This window comes from Nerophis lumbriciformis, linkage group LG06, assembly GCF_033978685.3.
Source record: "Nerophis lumbriciformis linkage group LG06, RoL_Nlum_v2.1, whole genome shotgun sequence".
Lineage (NCBI taxonomy): Eukaryota > Metazoa > Chordata > Actinopteri > Syngnathiformes > Syngnathidae > Nerophis > Nerophis lumbriciformis.
In genome coordinates, this window is record NC_084553.2 from 41,241,626 (window position 1) to 41,260,950 (window position 19,325).

At 44.7% G+C, this 19,325-nt stretch overlaps 2 protein-coding genes across 3 annotated transcripts in view; one reads left to right on the top strand and one right to left on the bottom strand.

The window, feature by feature from the left end:
- Nucleotides 1-14,249, top strand: part of fzd3b (frizzled class receptor 3b) — a 56,794-nt gene extending 42,545 nt beyond the window's left edge. The window contains exons 3-11 of the mRNA XM_061964353.2: nt 786-982; nt 1,056-1,358; nt 1,430-1,592; nt 3,351-3,650; nt 3,807-4,058; nt 6,777-6,925; nt 7,005-7,119; nt 12,187-12,350; nt 12,426-14,249. Coding sequence (XP_061820337.2) covers nt 786-982; nt 1,056-1,358; nt 1,430-1,592; nt 3,351-3,650; nt 3,807-4,058; nt 6,777-6,925; nt 7,005-7,119; nt 12,187-12,350; nt 12,426-12,633 — 1,851 coding nt within the window. The 3' untranslated portion in view covers nt 12,634-14,249. The remainder of the gene's footprint in view (nt 1-785; nt 983-1,055; nt 1,359-1,429; nt 1,593-3,350; nt 3,651-3,806; nt 4,059-6,776; nt 6,926-7,004; nt 7,120-12,186; nt 12,351-12,425) is intronic.
- Nucleotides 14,250-14,452: 203 nt separating this feature from the next.
- kif28 (kinesin family member 28) overlaps nt 14,453-19,325 on the bottom strand; it is a 21,118-nt gene continuing 16,245 nt past the window's right edge. The window contains exons 16-25 of one of the 2 annotated variants that reach the window (XM_061964351.2): nt 18,132-18,239; nt 17,301-17,393; nt 17,060-17,200; nt 16,917-16,987; nt 16,708-16,842; nt 16,440-16,606; nt 16,206-16,300; nt 15,795-15,927; nt 15,539-15,672; nt 14,453-14,666 (exon numbers count right to left, since the gene is read on the bottom strand). In XM_061964351.2, the coding sequence (XP_061820335.2) occupies nt 14,508-14,666; nt 15,539-15,672; nt 15,795-15,927; nt 16,206-16,300; nt 16,440-16,606; nt 16,708-16,842; nt 16,917-16,987; nt 17,060-17,200; nt 17,301-17,393; nt 18,132-18,239 (1,236 nt within the window). In that variant the 3' untranslated portion in view covers nt 14,453-14,507. Of the gene's footprint in view, nt 14,667-15,538; nt 15,673-15,791; nt 15,928-16,205; nt 16,301-16,439; nt 16,607-16,707; nt 16,843-16,916; nt 16,988-17,059; nt 17,201-17,300; nt 17,394-18,131; nt 18,240-19,325 lie in introns of those variants that run through there. The other variant, XM_061964352.2, reaches the window with a different exon arrangement.

Consider the following 19,325-nt stretch of genomic DNA (forward strand, 5'->3'; position numbering starts at 1 on the left):
TTTCAAATGCTCAGCTGTTTTGGTGATGTACATCCATCCATCTTTTTCTTCGCTTTCTTTGCTCCTGATCCCTGACCAATTTTATTTTTTTTTAACCTGTGTGCTGTTTTCCATAACAGGAGAAAGAAGCACCTCTTACTGAGTCCTAATTGGGCAGCAGTGCTGTTCTCAGTCACATGGCTACTTTCAATATGATTTGCATATTTATAAGGGGCCGTGGCCTAGGCTTGGTCTGGGCGTGCCAAGCTACCACACTTCTTTGGTCTATTTCAAGTTGATTGCTATGAAACAAAGAATTGTGCTTGGATTTGTGCGTACGAACACTTTCATACATCTGAATTTTTACTGAAGTAATATTGTGCTTCCATATTAAGTAGCAAAGCCACACAATTCTCTCTGCATGAGGCCCCAGGCCCACAGCGAAACCCCTGAATGAAGCAAAAATGCACCATGACCTCCAATGGCGAACCTAACCAAACTTGGATATACTTTAGAGTAGTCCGTGTACATCTTGTATAGCAGTATACATTTACTATCACCTGAAAATAAACCAACACACAGCCATTCTTGTTCTAGATATCTGACAACACAAGTGACTAGCAAGATAATTATGTTTTGCTTGCAGTCAAGCATGGTGGTGGTCGTGTTTTGGACTGGGGCTGCATGAGTGCTGCTGAGACTGGGGAGCTGCGATTTATTGAGGGAACCATCAATTCCAGCAGTAACATTCTACAGCACACAAAAATGTCAGCTAAAAAACATAATTTTGTTTGTGTCTGTCCCAGCCGTTCCATCCCATAGTGAACCTGGTGTGCAGCCCAGACTTGAGGATGTTCCTGTGCGCGCTCTATGCTCCTGTGTGCGTGGTGTACGGCCAGGTTTCCATGCCGTGTCGTGCCCTCTGCCAGCAGGCCAAGGACGACTGTCAGAAACTGATGGACATATTTGGACTCACCTGGCCAGAAGACATGGAGTGCAGCAGGTCGTAGCCGTGTGCTGTTCTGCATATTGAAATGTCTTCTTGCATGATGCATCTAGCTGACATTCACCTACAGGTTTCCAGAGTGCGACGAGCCGTATCCTCGTCGGGAGGACCTGGAGAAGGACTCTGAGGCCACCGATGAGTCGTCCATGACTGTCCAGAGAGACTATGGTTTCTGGTGCCCCAGAGAGCTGAAGATGGATCCAGACTTGGGTTACTCTTTTATGGGCAGGAAACACTGCTCTGCTCCCTGCCCTTCCATGTACTTCAGCCAACAGGATGTCACCTTCATACGATACTTCATCGGGGTCATCTCCATTGTTTGTCTCTCCGCTACTTTGTTCACCTTCTTGACCTTCCTCATTGATGTCACCAGGTGTGTATGATGAATCAGGAGTAGTACCTTTTATTTTATTATGTCGAATCTTATTCTGTATTCTACAATAGGTTCAGATACCCTGAGCGCCCAATCATCTTCTATGCTGTGTGTTACATCATGGTGTCACTGGTGTTCTTCCTGGGCTTCCTGTTGGATGACAGTGTGGCGTGTAACTCTGTCAACCACGCACAGTTCAAAGCTTCAACCGTAACACAGGGCTCACACAATAAGGTGAGGTCCTTCTCTGAAGACATGTTTCATTTGGAGCACCTTTAGAACCACACTCTAAATTTAGATGGCTAAATAGCACATTACATCATTTATATATTTATGACATTTGAGGCTGATCTTAATCTTTAATTCATCGGTGCAAACCTCCACAAAATATGCAAATATTTTCCAGAACGCTGATCAACCTCCAATTTGTTTACATGTGGCTATATTTATGTTTACCATAATAAATAATGCCAAAATAAATATATACAAGTTTATTAGAATCATTGACTATTCAATTTGAAGTGGTCAAATTTGACTATCAATCTTGCGGTTGAATCGTCGGCTGTTTATCCCCCCCAAGGAGGGAGGCGAGTAAAGTATCTGAATACAGCATATGTTTGAGAATGTTCTAAGATGCTGGAGGCACAGCTCAATGGGACACAGAGCCCACCATGCTTTGGACAAGCCAAAGAAACAGGGCACAGGGCACAACACAATTTTTGTCCTCAAAATTCTACAGACAATAACCCATAAGTTGTTTTTGTTTTTTTGCTATTTTGAAAAAATATTAAAACTAAAACAATCACAGCCTCAATAATTTGTTGATGCACCTTTGGCAGAAATTGTAGCCTCGAGTATTTTTGAATACGATGCCCATTCTGCCCATTCCTCTTTGCAGCACCTCACAAACTCCATCAGGTTGAATGAAAAGCGTTGGTTTTCATCCAGGATGTCTCTGAACATTGCTGCATTCATCCGAGTCTAGTCAGGGAAGTGACCAAGAACCTGATGGTCACTCTTGTCAGAGCTACTGCATTCCTCTGTGGAGCAATGAGAACCTTCTATAAGGACAACCATCTTTGCAGCAATCTACCAATCAGGCCTGTATGGTAGAGTGGCCAGACGGAAGCCATTTCTTAGTAAAAAGTTTGCCAAAATGCACCTTAAATACTCAGACCATGAGAAACTAAATGCTGTAGTCTGATGAGACAACGATTGAACTGTTTGGCGCGAATGTCAGGCATCATGTTTGGAGGAAACCAGGCACCGCTCATCACCAGGCCAATACCATTCCTACAGTGAAGCATGGTGGTGGCAGCATCATGCTGTGGGGATGTTTTTCAACGGTAGGAACTGACAGACTAGTCAGGATAGAGAGAAAGACGAAAGCAGCAATGTATGGAGACATTCTGGATAAAAACCAACGCTTCCCATCCAACCTGATAGAGCTTGAGAGGTGCTGCAAAGATGAACAGGCAAAACTGCCCAAACGATAGGTGTGCCAAGCTTGTGGCATCGAATTAAAAAAGACTAGAGGCTATAATTGTTGCCAAAGGTGCATCAACAAAGTATTGAGCAAAGGCTGTGAATACTTATGCACATGTAATTTTTTAAATAAATTTCCAGATTATAAAAAAAAAAAACTTTCCACATCGTCATTTTGGGACAAAATGTGTTTTTTTCCATTTTGGAAAAAGGCTTTAACAACAAAATGTGGAAAAGGTGAAGCGGTGTGAATACTTTCTGGATGTACTATAAATAGTAAAACATGGTTTTAAGCAACTTGACAGGCATATTTTTCTTGAAAGTGTTTCAATTGTAAATTGTGCAAGCTCAGGTGTGTTCAAATTCCACTACATTGATATAATTGTTGAGGGCAAAGAGGACTGCTGACATAGTTTTAGTTGGACTGCTACTTACAGAACGTACTGTTCGTCCTTGTTGGACTCCTTCAGGACTGATTGATTGATCCTGTTTTTCTTCCTCCTGCAGGCATGCACCTTGTTTTTCATGATCCTCTACTTCTTCACCATGGCGGGCAGCATTTGGTGGGTCATCCTAACCATCACGTGGTTCCTGGCAGCTGTGCCTAAATGGGGCAGCGAGGCCATCGAGAAGAAAGCCCTCCTCTTCCACGCTGTGGCCTGGGGGCTTCCAGGGGGCCTGACCGTCACCCTTTTGGCCCTCAACAAAATCGAAGGCGATGGGATCAGTGGAGTGTGTTTTATAGGACTGTACGACATAGACGCTCTACGGTGGTTTGTCCTGACCCCGCTATGCCTCAACGTGGTGGTGAGATGAATGAGTGAGTGGGCGGATGAAAGCGAGCATGAGTAGGATGGATGTGGATGAAGAGATCCAAGTGAGCATGACTGATTGCTTTATGAACAGGTGGATGCTTGACTTGTGGCCTCTCTTTATTTCCTCAGTTGTCATTTGTCTCTCCAGGTGGGTGTCTCTCTTCTCTTGGTGGGCATTGTGGCTCTGAACCGCGTGCGCATGGAGATCCCGCTGGAGAAAGAGAACCAGACCAAACTAGTCAAGTTCATGATCAGAATGGGGGTTTTCTCCGTGCTCTACCTCGTCCCCTTGCTGACCGTGATTGGCTGCTACGTGTACGAGCACACCTACCGCGCCGTGTGGGAGACCACCTGGATGGAGGAGAACTGCCGCCGCTATCACATCCCCTGTCCTTACAAGGTGTGTACAGCTGAGTGAGCAGGTATTTGAGGCGTGGACAGTATGCATCATCAGACCAAGTCCACAACAGCAGCGTTTGTGTTATTGTTGTCTTCTGGTTCCCACACTCCATCTTTTACCTCCTCTACTCCCACTCACACACTCACGGTCATGCTCTGCTTCTCAAACTCTAAAAGCTCTTTGTGTTGTTATGAAGAGTGGTTGCCTCTTAAAACTAATCAATGTGCAGTGTGCAGACACAACATCCAAAAAAACTCACGCCAAACTTTCCTCTCAGCTCTGCCCACTATTAACGAGATGTGAGGGATCATTTTTTTTCATGAATAGGCAGTGATGTACACAGTAACTGGACAGGAATGCAGAAGGTGTGATAATGTTACACAGTATGTGTGTGTGCATGGTCGCCCTCCCATGTGTCGGGCCCCGCCAGGATTTTTCGGGCCCCAGTTTGTGTGAAATATCAAAAAATGAATGGCAGGTGCTTCATATTGAAATGTTACAGTAAATGTATTGCTAGCTCCTTTCTGCTCAGTCGCTGGTAAGAATATAATAGCAAAATTCCAATGACATTATCACCCTCCCCTATGGCTGGCGTTGTCATGGAAATGGTCTCACAAAGCAGACATGCCAGGTTTATGACAGGAAGGTTTGTTAATAATACATGATGTACTTATTGACCAAACTATGCATCAAATTAAATGCATGTTTGAGTCAAATAGTATGAAAGTCGTTTCACACAAAATGTTGTAATTGGTGTAGGGGCCACCAAATAAAGTTCTGCTTAGGGCCCCAATTTAGTATTTATGAGAGATCCGACTTCTGCACAGGAATTTCAACATGGACTTCAGCTTAGAGGATTTTACCAATGCTAATTTTCAGTTCAAATAACTTTATTTGGTTTGTATTGGTGATGATTTCCCACTAAAAATGTCAGACAGTACACCCTCATTTATTGCAGTTAATTGGTTACAATGCCGCAAAGTAGGAACTCATAATTTAATCATAAAACAACCGTCCAAATACTGCTATTAACATTAGAAGAGCGGTCTAAAGGTGAAATATGGTCACCCTCACAATCAATCGTAAAGGTGAAACTGAATGCTGCTTCAGGCTCAGCCAATCAGTGGCCACAATACCAAACAGTGCACTCTGATTTGTTTGGTCTCATCTAGTGGCCAATACTACTGTAATATGGTTATGGTTATGATTTATTAGTTTCAGACATGTTTTACAAGTTACATCATAGAACATCATGTTGTTCCATTTGCACATTACAGCCTATCTAAAAAGGAGTAGGAAAAAGCAAAGCTGATATTTAATCTTAGCTCTGGTCCATGTTTTTTACTGATAGTTCATTCTCACCCTCACTTTTTCATTATTTATTCAATTCACTTCCTGTTTGAAAGAAGGGAAAATGTAAGACGCAATAACTTGTTGGTGACAGTCATTGTATGTAATGTATTACTTAATATTGTAGAATCTGTTATTGTTATTTTTGTAGTTGTTGGCTTCAGCTGCAATACGTCTTCATGACTTGCCTTTTATGTCCTTGTAGTCAAGAGTTAGTATTGCTATTTTTACTTTGTTTAGGCATTTTTATGCCAAGTAAAGGCCAAAAATATACCGTATTTTCCGCACTATAAGGCACACCGGATTATAAGGCGCACCTTCAATGAATGGCCTATTTTAAAACTTTGTTCATATATAAGCGCACCGCATTATAAGGCGCATAGAATAGACGCTACAGTAGAGGCTGGGGTTACGTTATGCATCCATTAGATGGAGCTGCGCTAAAGGTAATGTCAACAAAACAAATAGTGATTGTACGGACACTTCTACTTGCTGCTCTCTGTTCAACAACCCACTGTTCCAGTTTGTCCTCCAACTGTAGCCATTTCGCTTTGTTCCCTCCGAAACTCTGTTTAGTCTTCTTTACTTGGCGCAGGTCATCATGTTGCTTCCTCCACTTCCGCACCATTGATTCCTTAATGTTAAATTATCTCGCTGCTGCTCTATTCCCGTGTTCTACTGCGTGACTGATCGCCTTGAGTTTAAACTCTGCGTCGTAAGCGTGTCTCTTAATAGAAGCCATTTTTGGGTCTTTACATAAAGTTTAGGTCTCGCAACTACGGTAAGCAGCCGCCGACTTAATTTTCCCCCGTAGAAGAAGACGTTCTTCTACGGTAAGCAGCCGTAGAAAGGGGAAAATTAAGTCGGCATAGTTACCGTAGTTGCGAGACCTGTTGTGGCTCAATATTGGTCCATATATAAGGTGCACTGTCAGCTTTTGAGGAAATTGGAGGTTTTTAGGTGCGCCTTATAGTGCGGAAAATACGGTAGTTAAAAAACATCAGTCAGAGTGAAGCCAACAAACTTTGAAGTGGCCAGGGACAATTGTAAAACCTGAATGTCTTGGATGAACTAAAACCTATTTGATTCTAGGATAGGTGTTGGTTAATGTTAGTTGATATTTAGCACCTCGGTTGTAAAAAATACAAATAAAATAAAAAGCCCCCTTAGCTTAAACTGTTAAAAATGATCACACTATTTGTGTTTGCAGCCACTGAACTACTGCCCCCTGGTGTCTGTGTGTGTCCTGCAGTTTGCAATAAAATATTACAAATATGTGTCACTGGTGCAGCTTGGCTTGAAATCCTCATAAAGTAAAACATTTTTCTAGTTCTTGTACAAAGTATTTGAAATGTGTGTCACCTCCAGGTGGAGCAGAGCAGCCGACCAGCCACGGCCTTGTTCCTGGTGAAATACCTGATGATGCTGGTGGTGGGGATCCCTTCTGCTTTCTGGGTGGCCAGCAAGAAGACCTGCTTTGAGTGGGCCAGCTTCATGCATGGACGCAGACGCAAAAAGTAAGAAGACTTTTCCCCTTGTTGTTCTTTGCTGCTCCAATAAGTAGTCATTGTTTCCTCCTCTAACGTCTGCATGCAGCAGTGGAGTGAACGAGTCCCGCCAGGTGCTGCAGGAGCAGCCAGACTTGGCACAGTCTCTGCTGCGTGAACCTAACACCCCCATCATCAGGAAGTCCAGAGGAACGTCCACTCAGGTACATCCTCCAACGGTCACCTCGCAGTGACAATACTGGAGTGGAAGCATTATTTGTGACTTGATGAATAATTGAAGTGGACGTGCTGGTTGTGGACAATCGGTTGCTAAGTCCCTTGCAAAGTTGTGTGTTGCTTGATGGCAGCCATGTTTTTCAACCAAACTTTCTCAAATGTTACATGTGCTTTTATGAAGATTTGACTTAACACTAAAGTTACTTGTGTTGTTTTAGTGTTTTGTAGAGCACATTGAGACATGTGAGAAATTTCAAGTAAGACATATTGAGTCAAACGTGAAGGTTTTAATAATGCAGATAGCAGGTGTGCATGTTTTGAAAATGTTTCTTTTTCCCCGCACTTATTGAAGAACAGAACATCCATTTCCATCCATCCATTTTCTACCGCTTATTCCCTTCGGGGTCGCAGGAGCCTATCTCAGCAACAATCGGGCGGAAGGCGGTGTACACCCTGGACAAGTCGCCACCTCATCACAGGGCCAACACAGATAGACAGACAACATTCACACACTAGGGCCAATTTAGTGTTGCCAATCAACCTATCCCCAGGTGCATGTCTTTGGAGGTGGGAGTTTACACAAATGTAACTGGCCTGGATCACACGTACTATCTCACAGCCACAATACTGTCATCCATCACACACACACAGTATTTACTACATGTACAGTATGTGGTTACTTGAACCTATTTCACTCGCAGTAAGGTTACTGTAGGTTTATGATGTAAGCACTATTTACTGTAGAAAACTGAGGAACACAATGTATCCCACAGGGCATTCCTGCAGTTGCAGATGAGACTTTGTTTATGTATCCATCCATCCATCCATCTTCTTCCGCTTATCCGGGGTCGGGTCGCGGGGGCAGCAGCCTAAGCAGGGAAGCCCAGACTTCCCTCTCCCCAGCCACTTCGTCCAGCTCTTCCTGTGGGACCCCGAGGCGTTCCCAGGCCAGCCGGGGGACATAGTCTTCCCAACGTGTCCTGGGTCTTCCCCGCGGCCTCTTACCGGTCGGACGTGCCCTAAACACCTCCCTAGGGAGGCGTTCAAGTGGCATCCTGACCAGATGCCCGAACCACCTCATCTGGCTCCTCTCGATGTGGAGGAGCAGCGGCTTTACTTTGAGCCCCTCCCAGATGGCAGAGCTTCTCACCCTATCTCTAAGGGAGAGCCCCGCCACCCGGCGGAGGAAACTCATTTCGGCCGCTTGTACCCGTGATCTTGTCCTTTCGGTCATAACCCAAAGCTCATGACCATAGGTGAGGATGGGAACGTAGATCGACCGGTAAATTGAGAGCTTTGCCTTCCGGCTCAGCTCCTTCTTCACCACAACGGACCGATATAGCGTCCGCATTACTGAAGACGCCGCACCGATCCGCCTGTCGATCTCACGATTCACTCTTCCCTCACTCGTGAACAAGACTCCGAGGTACTTGAACTCCTCCACTTGGGGCAAGATCTCCTCCCCAACCCGGAGATGGCACTCCACCCTTTTCCGGGTGAGAACCATGGACTCGGACTTGAAGGTGCTGATTCTCATCCCAGTCGCTTCACACTCAGCTGCGAACCGATCCAGTGAGAGCTGAAGATCCTGGCCAGATGAAGCCATCAGGACCACATCATCTGCAAAAAGCAGAGACCTAATCCTGCAGCCACCAAACCAGATCCCCTCAACGCCTTGACTGCGCCTAGAAATTCTGTCCATAAAAGTTATGAACAGAAGCGGTGACAAAGGACAGCCTTGGCGGAGTCCAACCCTCACTGGAAACGTGTCCGACTACCGGCAATGCGGACCAAGCTCTGGCACTGATCATACAGGGAGCGGACTGCCACAACCAGACAGTCCGATACCCCATACTCTCTGAGCACTCCCCACAGGACTTCCCGAGGGACACGGTCGAATGCCTTCTCCAAGTCCACAAAACACATGTAGACTGGTTGGGCAAACTCCCATGCACCCTCAAGGACCCTGCCGAGAGTATAGAGCTGGTCCACAGTTCCACGACCAGGACGAAAACCACACTGTTCCTCCTGAATCCGAGGTTCGACTATCCGGCGTAGCCTCCTCTCCAGTACACCTGAATAGACCTTACCGGGAAGGCTGAGGAGTGTGATCCCACGATAGTTAGAACACACCCTCCGGTTCCCCTTCTTAAAGAGAGGAACCACCACCCCGGTCTGCCAATCCAGTGGTACCGCCCCCGATGTCCACGCGATGCTGCAGAGTCTTGTCAACCAAGACAGCCCCACAGCATCCAGAGCCTTAAGGAACTCCGGGCGGATCTCATCTACCCCCGGGGCCTTGCCACCGAGGAGCTTTTTAACTACCTCAGCAACCTCAGCCCCAGAAATAGGAGAGCCCACCACAGACTCCCCAGGCACTGCTTCCTCATAGGAAGACGTGTTGGTGGGATTGAGGAGGTCTTCGAAGTATTCCCTCCACCGATCCACAACATCCGCATTCGAGGTCAGCAGAACACCATCCTCGCCATACACGGTGTTGATAGTGCACTGCTTCCCCTTCCTGAGGCGGCGGATGGTGGTCCAGAATTGCTTCGAAGCCGTCCGGAAGTAGTTTTCTATGGCCTCACCGAACTCCTCCCATGTCCGAGTTTTTGCCTCTGCGACCGCTGAAGCCGCACACCGCTTGGCCTGTCGGTACCTGTCCGCTGCCTCAGGAGTCCTATGAGCCAAAAGAACCCGATAGGACTCCTTCTTCAGCTTGACGGCATCCCTCACCGCCGGTGTCCACCAACGGGTTCTAGGATTACCGCCACGACAAGCACCAACTACCTTGCGGCCACAGCTCCAATCAGCCGCCTCGACAATAGAGGCGCGGAACATGGTCCATTCGGACTCAATGTCCAGCACCTCCCTCGTGACATGTTCAAAGTTCTTCCGGATGTGGGAATTGAAACTCTCTCTGACAGGAGACTCTGCTAGACGTTCCCAGCAAAACCTCACAATGCGTTTGGGCCTGCCAGGTCTGTCCGGCATCCTCCCCCACCATCGCAGCCAACTCACCACCAGGTGGTGATCGGTAGAAAGCTCCGCCCCTCTCTTCACCCGAGTGTCCAAAACATGAGGCCGCAAATCCGATGACACAACTACAAAGTCGATCATGGAACCGCGGCCTAGGGTGTCCTGGTGCCAAGTGCACATATGGACACCCTTATGTTTGAACATGGTGTTCGATATGGACAATCTGTGACGGGCACAAAAGTCCAATAACAAAACACCGCTCGGGTTCAGATCCGGGCAGCCATTCTTCCCAATCACGCCTCTCCAGGTTTCACTGTCGCTGCCAACATGAGCATTGAAGTCCCCCAGTAGAACGAGGGAATCACCCGGGGGAGCACTCTCAAGTACTCCCTCGAGTGAATCCAAAAAGGGTGGGTACTCTGAGCTGCGGTTTGGCGCGTAAGCGCAAACCACAGTCAGGACCTGTGCCCCCACCCGAAGGCGGAGGGAAGCTACCCTCTCGGCCACCGGGTTGAACTCCAACGTACAGGCTCTGAGCCGGGGGGAAACAAGAATTGCCACCCCAGCCCGTCGCCTCTCACTGCCGGCAACGCCAGAGTGGAAGAGAGTCCAGCCCCTCTCGAGAGAACTGGTTCCAGAGCCCTTGCTGTGCGTCGAAGTGAGTCCGACTATATCTAGCCGGAACTTCTCCACCTCGCGCACTAGCTCAGGCTCCTTCCCCCCAGCGAGGTGACGTTCCACGTCCCAAGAGCTAGCTTCTGTAGCCGAGGATCGGACCGCCAAGTGCCCTGCCCTCGGCTTCCGCCCAACTCACATCGCACCCGACCTCTATGGCCCCTGCTATGGGTAGTGAGCCCATTGGAGGGGGGACCCACGTTGCCTCTTCGGGCTGTGCCCGGCCGGGCCCCATGGGGACAGGCCCAGCCACCAGGCGCTCGCCATCGTGCCCCACCTCCAGGCCTGGCTCCAGAGGGGGGCCCCGGTGACCCGCGTCCGGGCAAGGGAAATCTGGGTCCTTTGTTTGTGTTCTTCATCGAGGTCTTCGAGCTGCTCTTTGTCTGATCCCTCACCTAGGACCAGTTTGCCTTGGGAGACCCTACCAGGGGGCATCAAGCCCCCGGACAACATAGCTCCTAGGATCATTGGGACACGCAAACTCCTCTACCACGTTAAGGTGGCAGCTAGTCAAAAGTATTTCAACAAGACTTAGACTTCCTTTTATTGTCAATCAAATTTGAACTTTACAGTAAAGATAAGAACGGAATTTCGTTGCATTAGCTCGTTGTAGTGCAGGATATAAGAGCAGCAAAACAATGTCACTTCAAATTATTAGAAGAAACCCCATCTAAACAAATCAAAACCCACTATTTGGTCCCTCCAGTATTTCTAGAACAGTGGTTCTTAACCTGGGTTCGATGGAACCCTAGAGGTTCGGTGAGTCTGCCTCAGGGGTTCGGCGGAGGTCAAAACACACCCAACTCAACGTGTAAATAAAAACTTCTCCCTATCGGCGTATTACGGATACGGCAACAGCTGACTGGTTTGCAGGTGTGTAATTTATTGTGAGTTTATGCACTGTGTTGGTTTTGTTCTTTGAACAAGGTGATGTTCATGCACGGTTCATTTTGTGCACCAGTAAAAAAACATGGTAACACTTTAGTATGGGGAACATATTCACCATTAATTAGTTGCTTATTAACATGCAAATTAGTAACATATTGGCTCTTAACTAGTCATTATTAAGTACTTATTAATGCCTTATTCGGCATGGCCTAATTATAACCCTAACCCTCTAACCCTGACCCTAACCAACTAACTCTGAATGAAGTCTTTATTGCTTAGAATATGTTCCCCTAGTGTCCAAATAACTCTAAATTAAGTCTTTGTTACTTAAAATATGTTCCCCATACTAAAGTGTTACCAAAAACATATAACTTTGTCTTGAATTTGAAAACACTAAAGAAGGGTTCGGTGAATGCACATATGAAACTGGTGGGGTTCGGTACCTCCAACGAGGTTAAGAACCACTGTTCTAGAATAACACAAAGTTTGAACTTGATATCTTCTCCCTGTAGGGTACCTCCACTCATGCCTCCTCCACTCACCTTGCTGTCCTTGACGACCTCGACGAGCCCCTCAGAGGTCTCCACTGCCAGCCCACCTCTACCAGGAGCAAAGCAAGCAGCAGCCACAGCAAAGCCAGCTACCATGGCAGCCTGCGCCGCCCTCGCGATGACAGGTAATCAAACATGAAGTGGATCCCTATTGAGCCCATATTTACTAGTCAGTCTCTTCTTTTCTCCCTGCGTCTCAGGAGCGACACTGTGGTCTACAGAGGCGCTGAGGAGCGCAGTTTCCACGGCAGCATGTCACATCTCAACCACCAGCCCTCTATTCACGGCAGCCTCAAGCACCTTAACGGCAGCCAGAGGAACGTAAGCGAGGCCCCGCCTACGCTCATCACGCATGGATCCACGGCGAGTGACTGCCGGGTTGTGGAGTATGAAGGCACCAGTGCCTGAGAACTGCAAGTTAGTGTCAAGGAGATGTTTGGTGGACATTGGACTCCAGAAGCAGTCAAACCATTAACATTCCTGCTGTCAACAATCTAAATGGCTTTCACTCACGTGTTAACAACTTCATTCATTTGACTGGAGGCTGATTGTAACCCCGGATTTCCACTGGATGTGTAACCGCTGTGGTGTGGATACGTTTCCATTCCCGTCAATGTGTGAGTTTCCACCACCCGTGTGTCATGGCTCTGGCAGTCCGCAGCCCTACACACAAATATGCAGAGTTTCTTTTTTGCCAGACGCCGGACAAAAGCTGCACAATTTGGGGACAGGATAACAAAATAAAGACGGTTGAATTTCATAATGATAATAATAATAATAGATTAGATTTATATAGCGCTTTTCTAGACACTCAAAGCGCTTCACAGAGAAGTGAGAACCCATCATTCATTCACACCTGGTGGTGGTAAGCTACTTTCATAGCCACAGCTGCCCTGGGGTAGACTGACTGAAGCGTGGCTGCCAGATTGCGCCTACGGTCCCTCCAACCACCACCTATCATTCATTCGCCAGTGTGAGCGGCACTGGGGGCAAGGGTGAAATGTCCTGCCCAAGGACACAATGGCAGCTATTTGGATGTCAAGAGGCGGGGAGCGAACCTGCAACCCTCAGGTTTCTGGCACAGCTGCTCTACCCACTACGCCACGCCCCAATAAAAAGCTGTGTTTAATAATTTACATTGAAGCACAAAAAACATGAAAAAAGGATACATCCAGGCAAGTTCACCCTCTTCTCCAGTTAGACCATCTGCCCGTTTGTTGGTGAATGTATCCCACATAAACATTTTTTCACATCATTTCACTGACAGAACTTGTCAGTGACGTCACTCTTGCTGTCCGATGGAGTCGCACAGTCGCAGTGTTACACATCCAGTGGAAATCCGGTGTTATTTGTACATGGACCTAATGTGAAACAATGGACCTCTTTGTCTTTGAGTGGAAATATTTTTATACTGTGAGCTGTTTGTGTTCGTATGGCTGAGAGGATTTAAACACCTGTAAATAGCTAAACAATGATGGCCCAACACTACTTAGCACTGATTGTTTTTGCACTGATAAGTCATATTCATTCCACAGTATTATGTTATAGTTTTGTCATCTCCATACTGTGTGTACAATTAAAAAAGGGCATACTACTTTATTACCTTTAACTTTTACAGGTATACTTATGTACTTGATCCTGTGGTTTAAACGTTACATTTTCTCTTGTAAATATGACAAGTTTTATGTGAACCTACCTCGCCTGTAAGATCAGCCGCCTCTGCTCCTATCAAGCCTCTTTATCTTTTTGTAACTGCTAGCTCACATTTCAATTGTTTATCCTCTCTAAACTAATCTTGCTTTCTGCCTATCCTGCCTTTTGTGTTGGACGCTGCAAGAAGTTTGTAAGCACAGCATGGACAGTCAACATTAATTCATTTCACATCACATTTACAGTATGTGAGGTAATGGGCCATCAGAATTGTAAAAAAAAAAGAAGAAGTTTTTGTGTTTTAATTTATTTGCAGTTTGAAATTGCATTAACTTTTACATACAGTCTAATAAATTTTGTATGGACTTTAATAATGTACTGTTTGTAGGTTTCATGTGGACATCACAATTTTTTTTATTTAAATCAACTAAACAGGAACTTTGCTGACTTAAGTGGATAAAAATCAGCAAACATCAAAATTTACAATCTAAGCTATACAAAATCAAACTATCGGCGCTTCAATAATAATGGATTAGATTTTATATCGCGCTTTTCTATTATTAGATGCTCAAAACGCTCACAGAGAAGTGGGAACCCATCATTCTTTCACACCTCAATGAATGTTAAAAGCCTCAAGTCCAAGATCCCCATTGTTCTCTCTTGCGTCGGACGATGGCAGCAACGTCACGTTTGAGGGCTGACACAGTTGCCTCCAGGTGCTCTGAGAAGTCCTTCAGCAGACCACTCTGCTCATCCACAAAGAGTCGTAGACTCAACAGGTCACATGACTCCTGAGAATCAGGCAACGTGTATTACTGTTGTTATAATGTACTGGATGTTTTCCTACAAAGTTTTATAACAAAAACATACTACAACTAGATATCACTCAGAACACAGACAGGATCAACTCGATACCAGAGCCCGGATGTTAATAGTACACTGCAAAAACTGAAATCTAAGTAAGATTAAATATCTCAAATAAGGGTGATATTTGCTTTTTTTCTGTCTGATAAGATAATTGTTCTCACTAAGCAGATTTTATGTTAGTGTTTTACTTGTTTTAAGGGTTTTGGTCCTAAATTATCTCAGTAAGATATTACAGCTTGTTGCTGAGATTTTATGACCTATATTGAGTAAAACATGCTTGAAACTAGAATATCAACTGTTGCAAAGCTGTGTCAACACTCACAAGTATAAAACTACTTTTTTAAAGTAATAATTTCTCATTTCAAGCATGTAAAAAAAAAATCATGACTTTGACACAATTGTGTCTCATATTAAAACAGACGACAGTCAAATGGACTTTGCTGTTTTATTTTCAATGAAACAATAGAAAATACGTACTCATATAGTAGTACAGTTGTTATTAGTGAGAATATACTTATTTTAAGGTATTTTTGGGTTCATTGAGTTTAGCTAATTTTACTTGTTTTGTAAAGTCTTGACAAGCCAAATATTCTTGTTCTATTGGCAGATAATTTTACTTAGTTCAAATAAAATATCTCTAATTTTTGTTTGTTTTTTTTCTTGTTTTTTAACACAGACTTTTTGCAGTGTAGAAAAGTAAAGTCCATATTTCGTAAAATGTCACATTCATATCATGGCGGCAAAGACAACAAATAGCAGCGATGCTGAGTGAGTGTGTACGGATGTGCATACGTACGCCTGGCCTTTGTCTGCGCAGACTCTGCAGCTGAGCCCGAACAGAAGTCATGCTGTGGTAGAAAAGCTTCAGTGAGCGAGCAAACTCTGCATCACAACTGGGCCGAACTGAGCGACTTCGTGCACTGGTGGTACCTACAGGAAGACCACAAGACATAGACATGTCAAGACAAGACATGTCATAAACTGTGTGTGTGTGTGTGTGAGAGTAAGAGAGACAAGACCTTAAGGCATAGTATTGAGTGTGTCAGCCATACCATTCTTGCCCATGTTCAGCTGTCCTCTTAAACTTTGATTTTCTTTCATCAGTAACTTGTTCACTCTTTTCAATTCTTCCATTTCTTTCTGAAATTCTGCCATTGAACTGTTCAGTAATGCAGAATCAGTAGGCTGCAACACAAATATAAAACATTCATTGGAAAAATAAGGCAGGAATTAATCCAAAGTATCAAGTCAATTATGATTTATGAAAATACATTGATTTAAAAATAAATATCTATCATAGAATATATATACAGTATATATTTAGGGGTGCACAAATATTGAGCCGGTATGAGGAATTATGACATCATACCAATAATTCCAATGAAGATGAAAAAATAGCTCCAATAACAAAAAATCAGCAAAAAGATTTATAAACATTGAGACAAATGAAATCTGTAACTCACATTATTATTAGTTGTGCCATCGCCTTCAATAAAGAAGATACCCTCTGTGGTCCCTTTAGACCCCTCAAGTGGCGATACCAAGATAGTGCAACCCTCTGAGTAAAAAGTGTCACATATAAAACGTTTAATTTGCAGTGAAATGTAACTCTGAAGCACTCCTAAGAGTGTGCTAGTTGAATCAACATGTTGCTTTTGTGGATACATTTAAAATGTTGGATAGTCCCTCATCCTCACCTTGAAGCCCCCAAAGCTCCAGAAGCAAAGCACTGCTCTGAAGGTAATCAAGTAGACGCTGGGACACCTGGCGTGACGCAAAGTGGACTTTGTGATGCAGCGCAGGGATGACACTGTGCCAGACAGCAGGTGTGTAGAAAGGCACTGAGCTGTCAAACAGCCTGAAACTGAGAGAATAAAACAAAAAATAACATCATACTTCTCAAACTTAAAAAAAAAAAAAAAAAATCACGTCAAAAAGTCAAACAAATTCTAAACAAAACCTGACCCAATCTGGACGCCTCGACTGCGATCCTCTCTGATCCAGCAAAGTCCAAAACACTGTTCCAGAACTAGCTGCACGTCAAGTCGCCGACCCAGAAGCTCAGACGGGTCAATGAGGATGTCGTCTTCTCCCAGAGGCCTGCATAGTAGGACACACCTGATAGGCCAAGCCTGTCTCGTGTTAGAGAAGTAACACCTTCTTGTGCGGCATACATGCCAGTCGAGCTGCAAGGAAGAAGCTTTGCTTGAATAATGGCCTCCTCGCTGCCCTCTGACCCCAGCACCTTACAAATACAACTGTTAGTATGAACTCTTTCAAAATGGTCGTCCATGGTATATGCATGCATGTGTTGTACCTCCAGTTGCTCGTCCAGAGGAATGTGAAAGGCCAAAGACTGGAGCCAAAGGTGAGCGGTTCCCAGGAGCAACGGTTCTACCGGATCCCAAAAAGGATCCTTATCTCTGGGCCAGGCCGCTGTGGAAAGGCCCTCTTCTCCCTGACAACACCAACCACAAATGTGAAAGATTTTTTTCAAATTAATACTTGAAAATTGCTACTTTTGTTCTCAAACTAGGGAGCATTTTCTCTAAAATTACATGTTCTCCCTTCAGCTCAGCCAGATGCTGCTGGTAGATTTCTTCCATCAGGAATTTGCGGTTCACAAACTTGGCCTTGGACCAAATCCACACCTGTGGAAAAGGAACTTTTAAACAAAACGGCACACATTCTAGCACAAAGTGAATATCTGTGTAACGCTCAAATTAACGCCTCCATTAAATGGATTGCAGTCCACTATCGTCGTCATGGATATCATTTACAAATTTAAATAACCACTATTTAGTGCCATGTCCAAATACATTAGTATCAACATTTGATGGACGCAGCTGCTTGAGTGGTCAGCATTATCTAGCTCTGCATGCCTTTTAAAATGTTGTTTACGATACCCTGCTGTTGGTGTGAAACCCATGTGTGTTACACTTTCTGTACTGTTTACAATCAACTCATCTGTGTTGGTAATGCTGACTAAACAGTTTTCTCCTTACAACATCGGTTCAGTTGCTGCTGTGTTGTTGTCAATCAATGACCACGTGATCAAAGAAAGCTAGTTTTCCGTTCCAATTTCCCATGTACTCCAAAAGTAAAACAATATTAAGTTGTAATGTACAATTAGCTGTGTTATTTTTAATTCTGCAATAACAAGTAATAATAATCATCTGTGCAATTTCCCGTGTACTCCAAAAGTAAAACAAAATTAAGTTGTAATGTACAATTAGTTGTGTTTTTTTTAATTCTGGAATAACAAGAAATAATAATCATCTGTGCAATTATGGCCTGCTTCCAATGAACGCCTCGGCCTCTTTGTGGTTTGGGTGAATAAAGTACACTTTGAGCATTTACAGTACACTGAAATATCAGAGGTGAGAAACCTGTTTGCTGGGCTTGGAGATGACTCTGCAGACAATGTATTTTTCCAGGTCGTGGCCTTTTGAATCTGAGAGCACCAGATTCTTAATTTCCAATTTAAACTCCACTCCCTGTAGGGAAAAACACATAAACAAATGTTCAAAAGCAGAAATACAGGTAAAAGCCAGTAAATTAGAATATTTTGAAAAACTTGATTTATTTCAGTAATTGCATTCAAAAGGTGTAACTTGTACATTATATTTATTCATTGCACACAGACTGATGCATTCAAATGTTTATTTCATTTAATTTTGATGATTTGAAGTGGCAACAAATGAAAATCCAAAATTCCGTGTGTCACAAAATTAGAATATTACTTAAGGCTAATACAAAAAAGGGATTTTTAGAAATGTTGGCCAACTGAAAAGTATGAAAATGAAAAATATGAGCATGTACAATACTCAATACTTGGTTGGAGCTCCTTTTGCCTCAATTACTGCGTTAATGCGGCGTGGCATGGAGTCGATGAGTTTCTGGCACTGCTCAGGTGTTATGAGAGCCCAGGTTGCTCTGATAGTGGCCTTCAACTCTTCTGCGTTTTTGGGTCTGGCATTCTGCATCTTCCTTTTCACAATACCCCACAGATTTTCTATGGGGCTAAGGTCAGGGGAGTTGGCGGGCCAATTTAGAACAGAAATACCATGGTCCGTAAACCAGGCACGGGTAGATTTTGCGCTGTGTGCAGGCGCCAAGTCCTGTTGGAACTTGAAATCTCCATCTCCATAGAGCAGGTCAGCAGCAGGAAGCATGAAGTGCTCTAAAACTTGCTGGTAGACGGCTGCGTTGACCCTGGATCTCAGGAAACAGAGTGGACCGACACCAGCAGATGACATGGCACCCCAAACCATCACTGATGGTGGAAACTTTACACTAGACTTCAGGCAACGTGGATCCTGTGCCTCTCCTGTCTTCCTCCAGACTCTGGGACCTCGATTTCCAAAGGAAATGCAAAATTTGCATGGTTGGGTGATGGTTTGGGGTGCCATGTCATCTGCTGGTGTCGGTCCACTCTGTTTCCTGAGATCCAGGGTCAACGCAGCCGTCTACCAGCAAGTTTTAGAGCACTTCATGCTTCCTGCTGCTGACCTGCTCTCTGGAGATGGAGATTTCAAGTTCCAACAGGACTTGGCGCCTGCACACAGCGCAAAATCTACCCG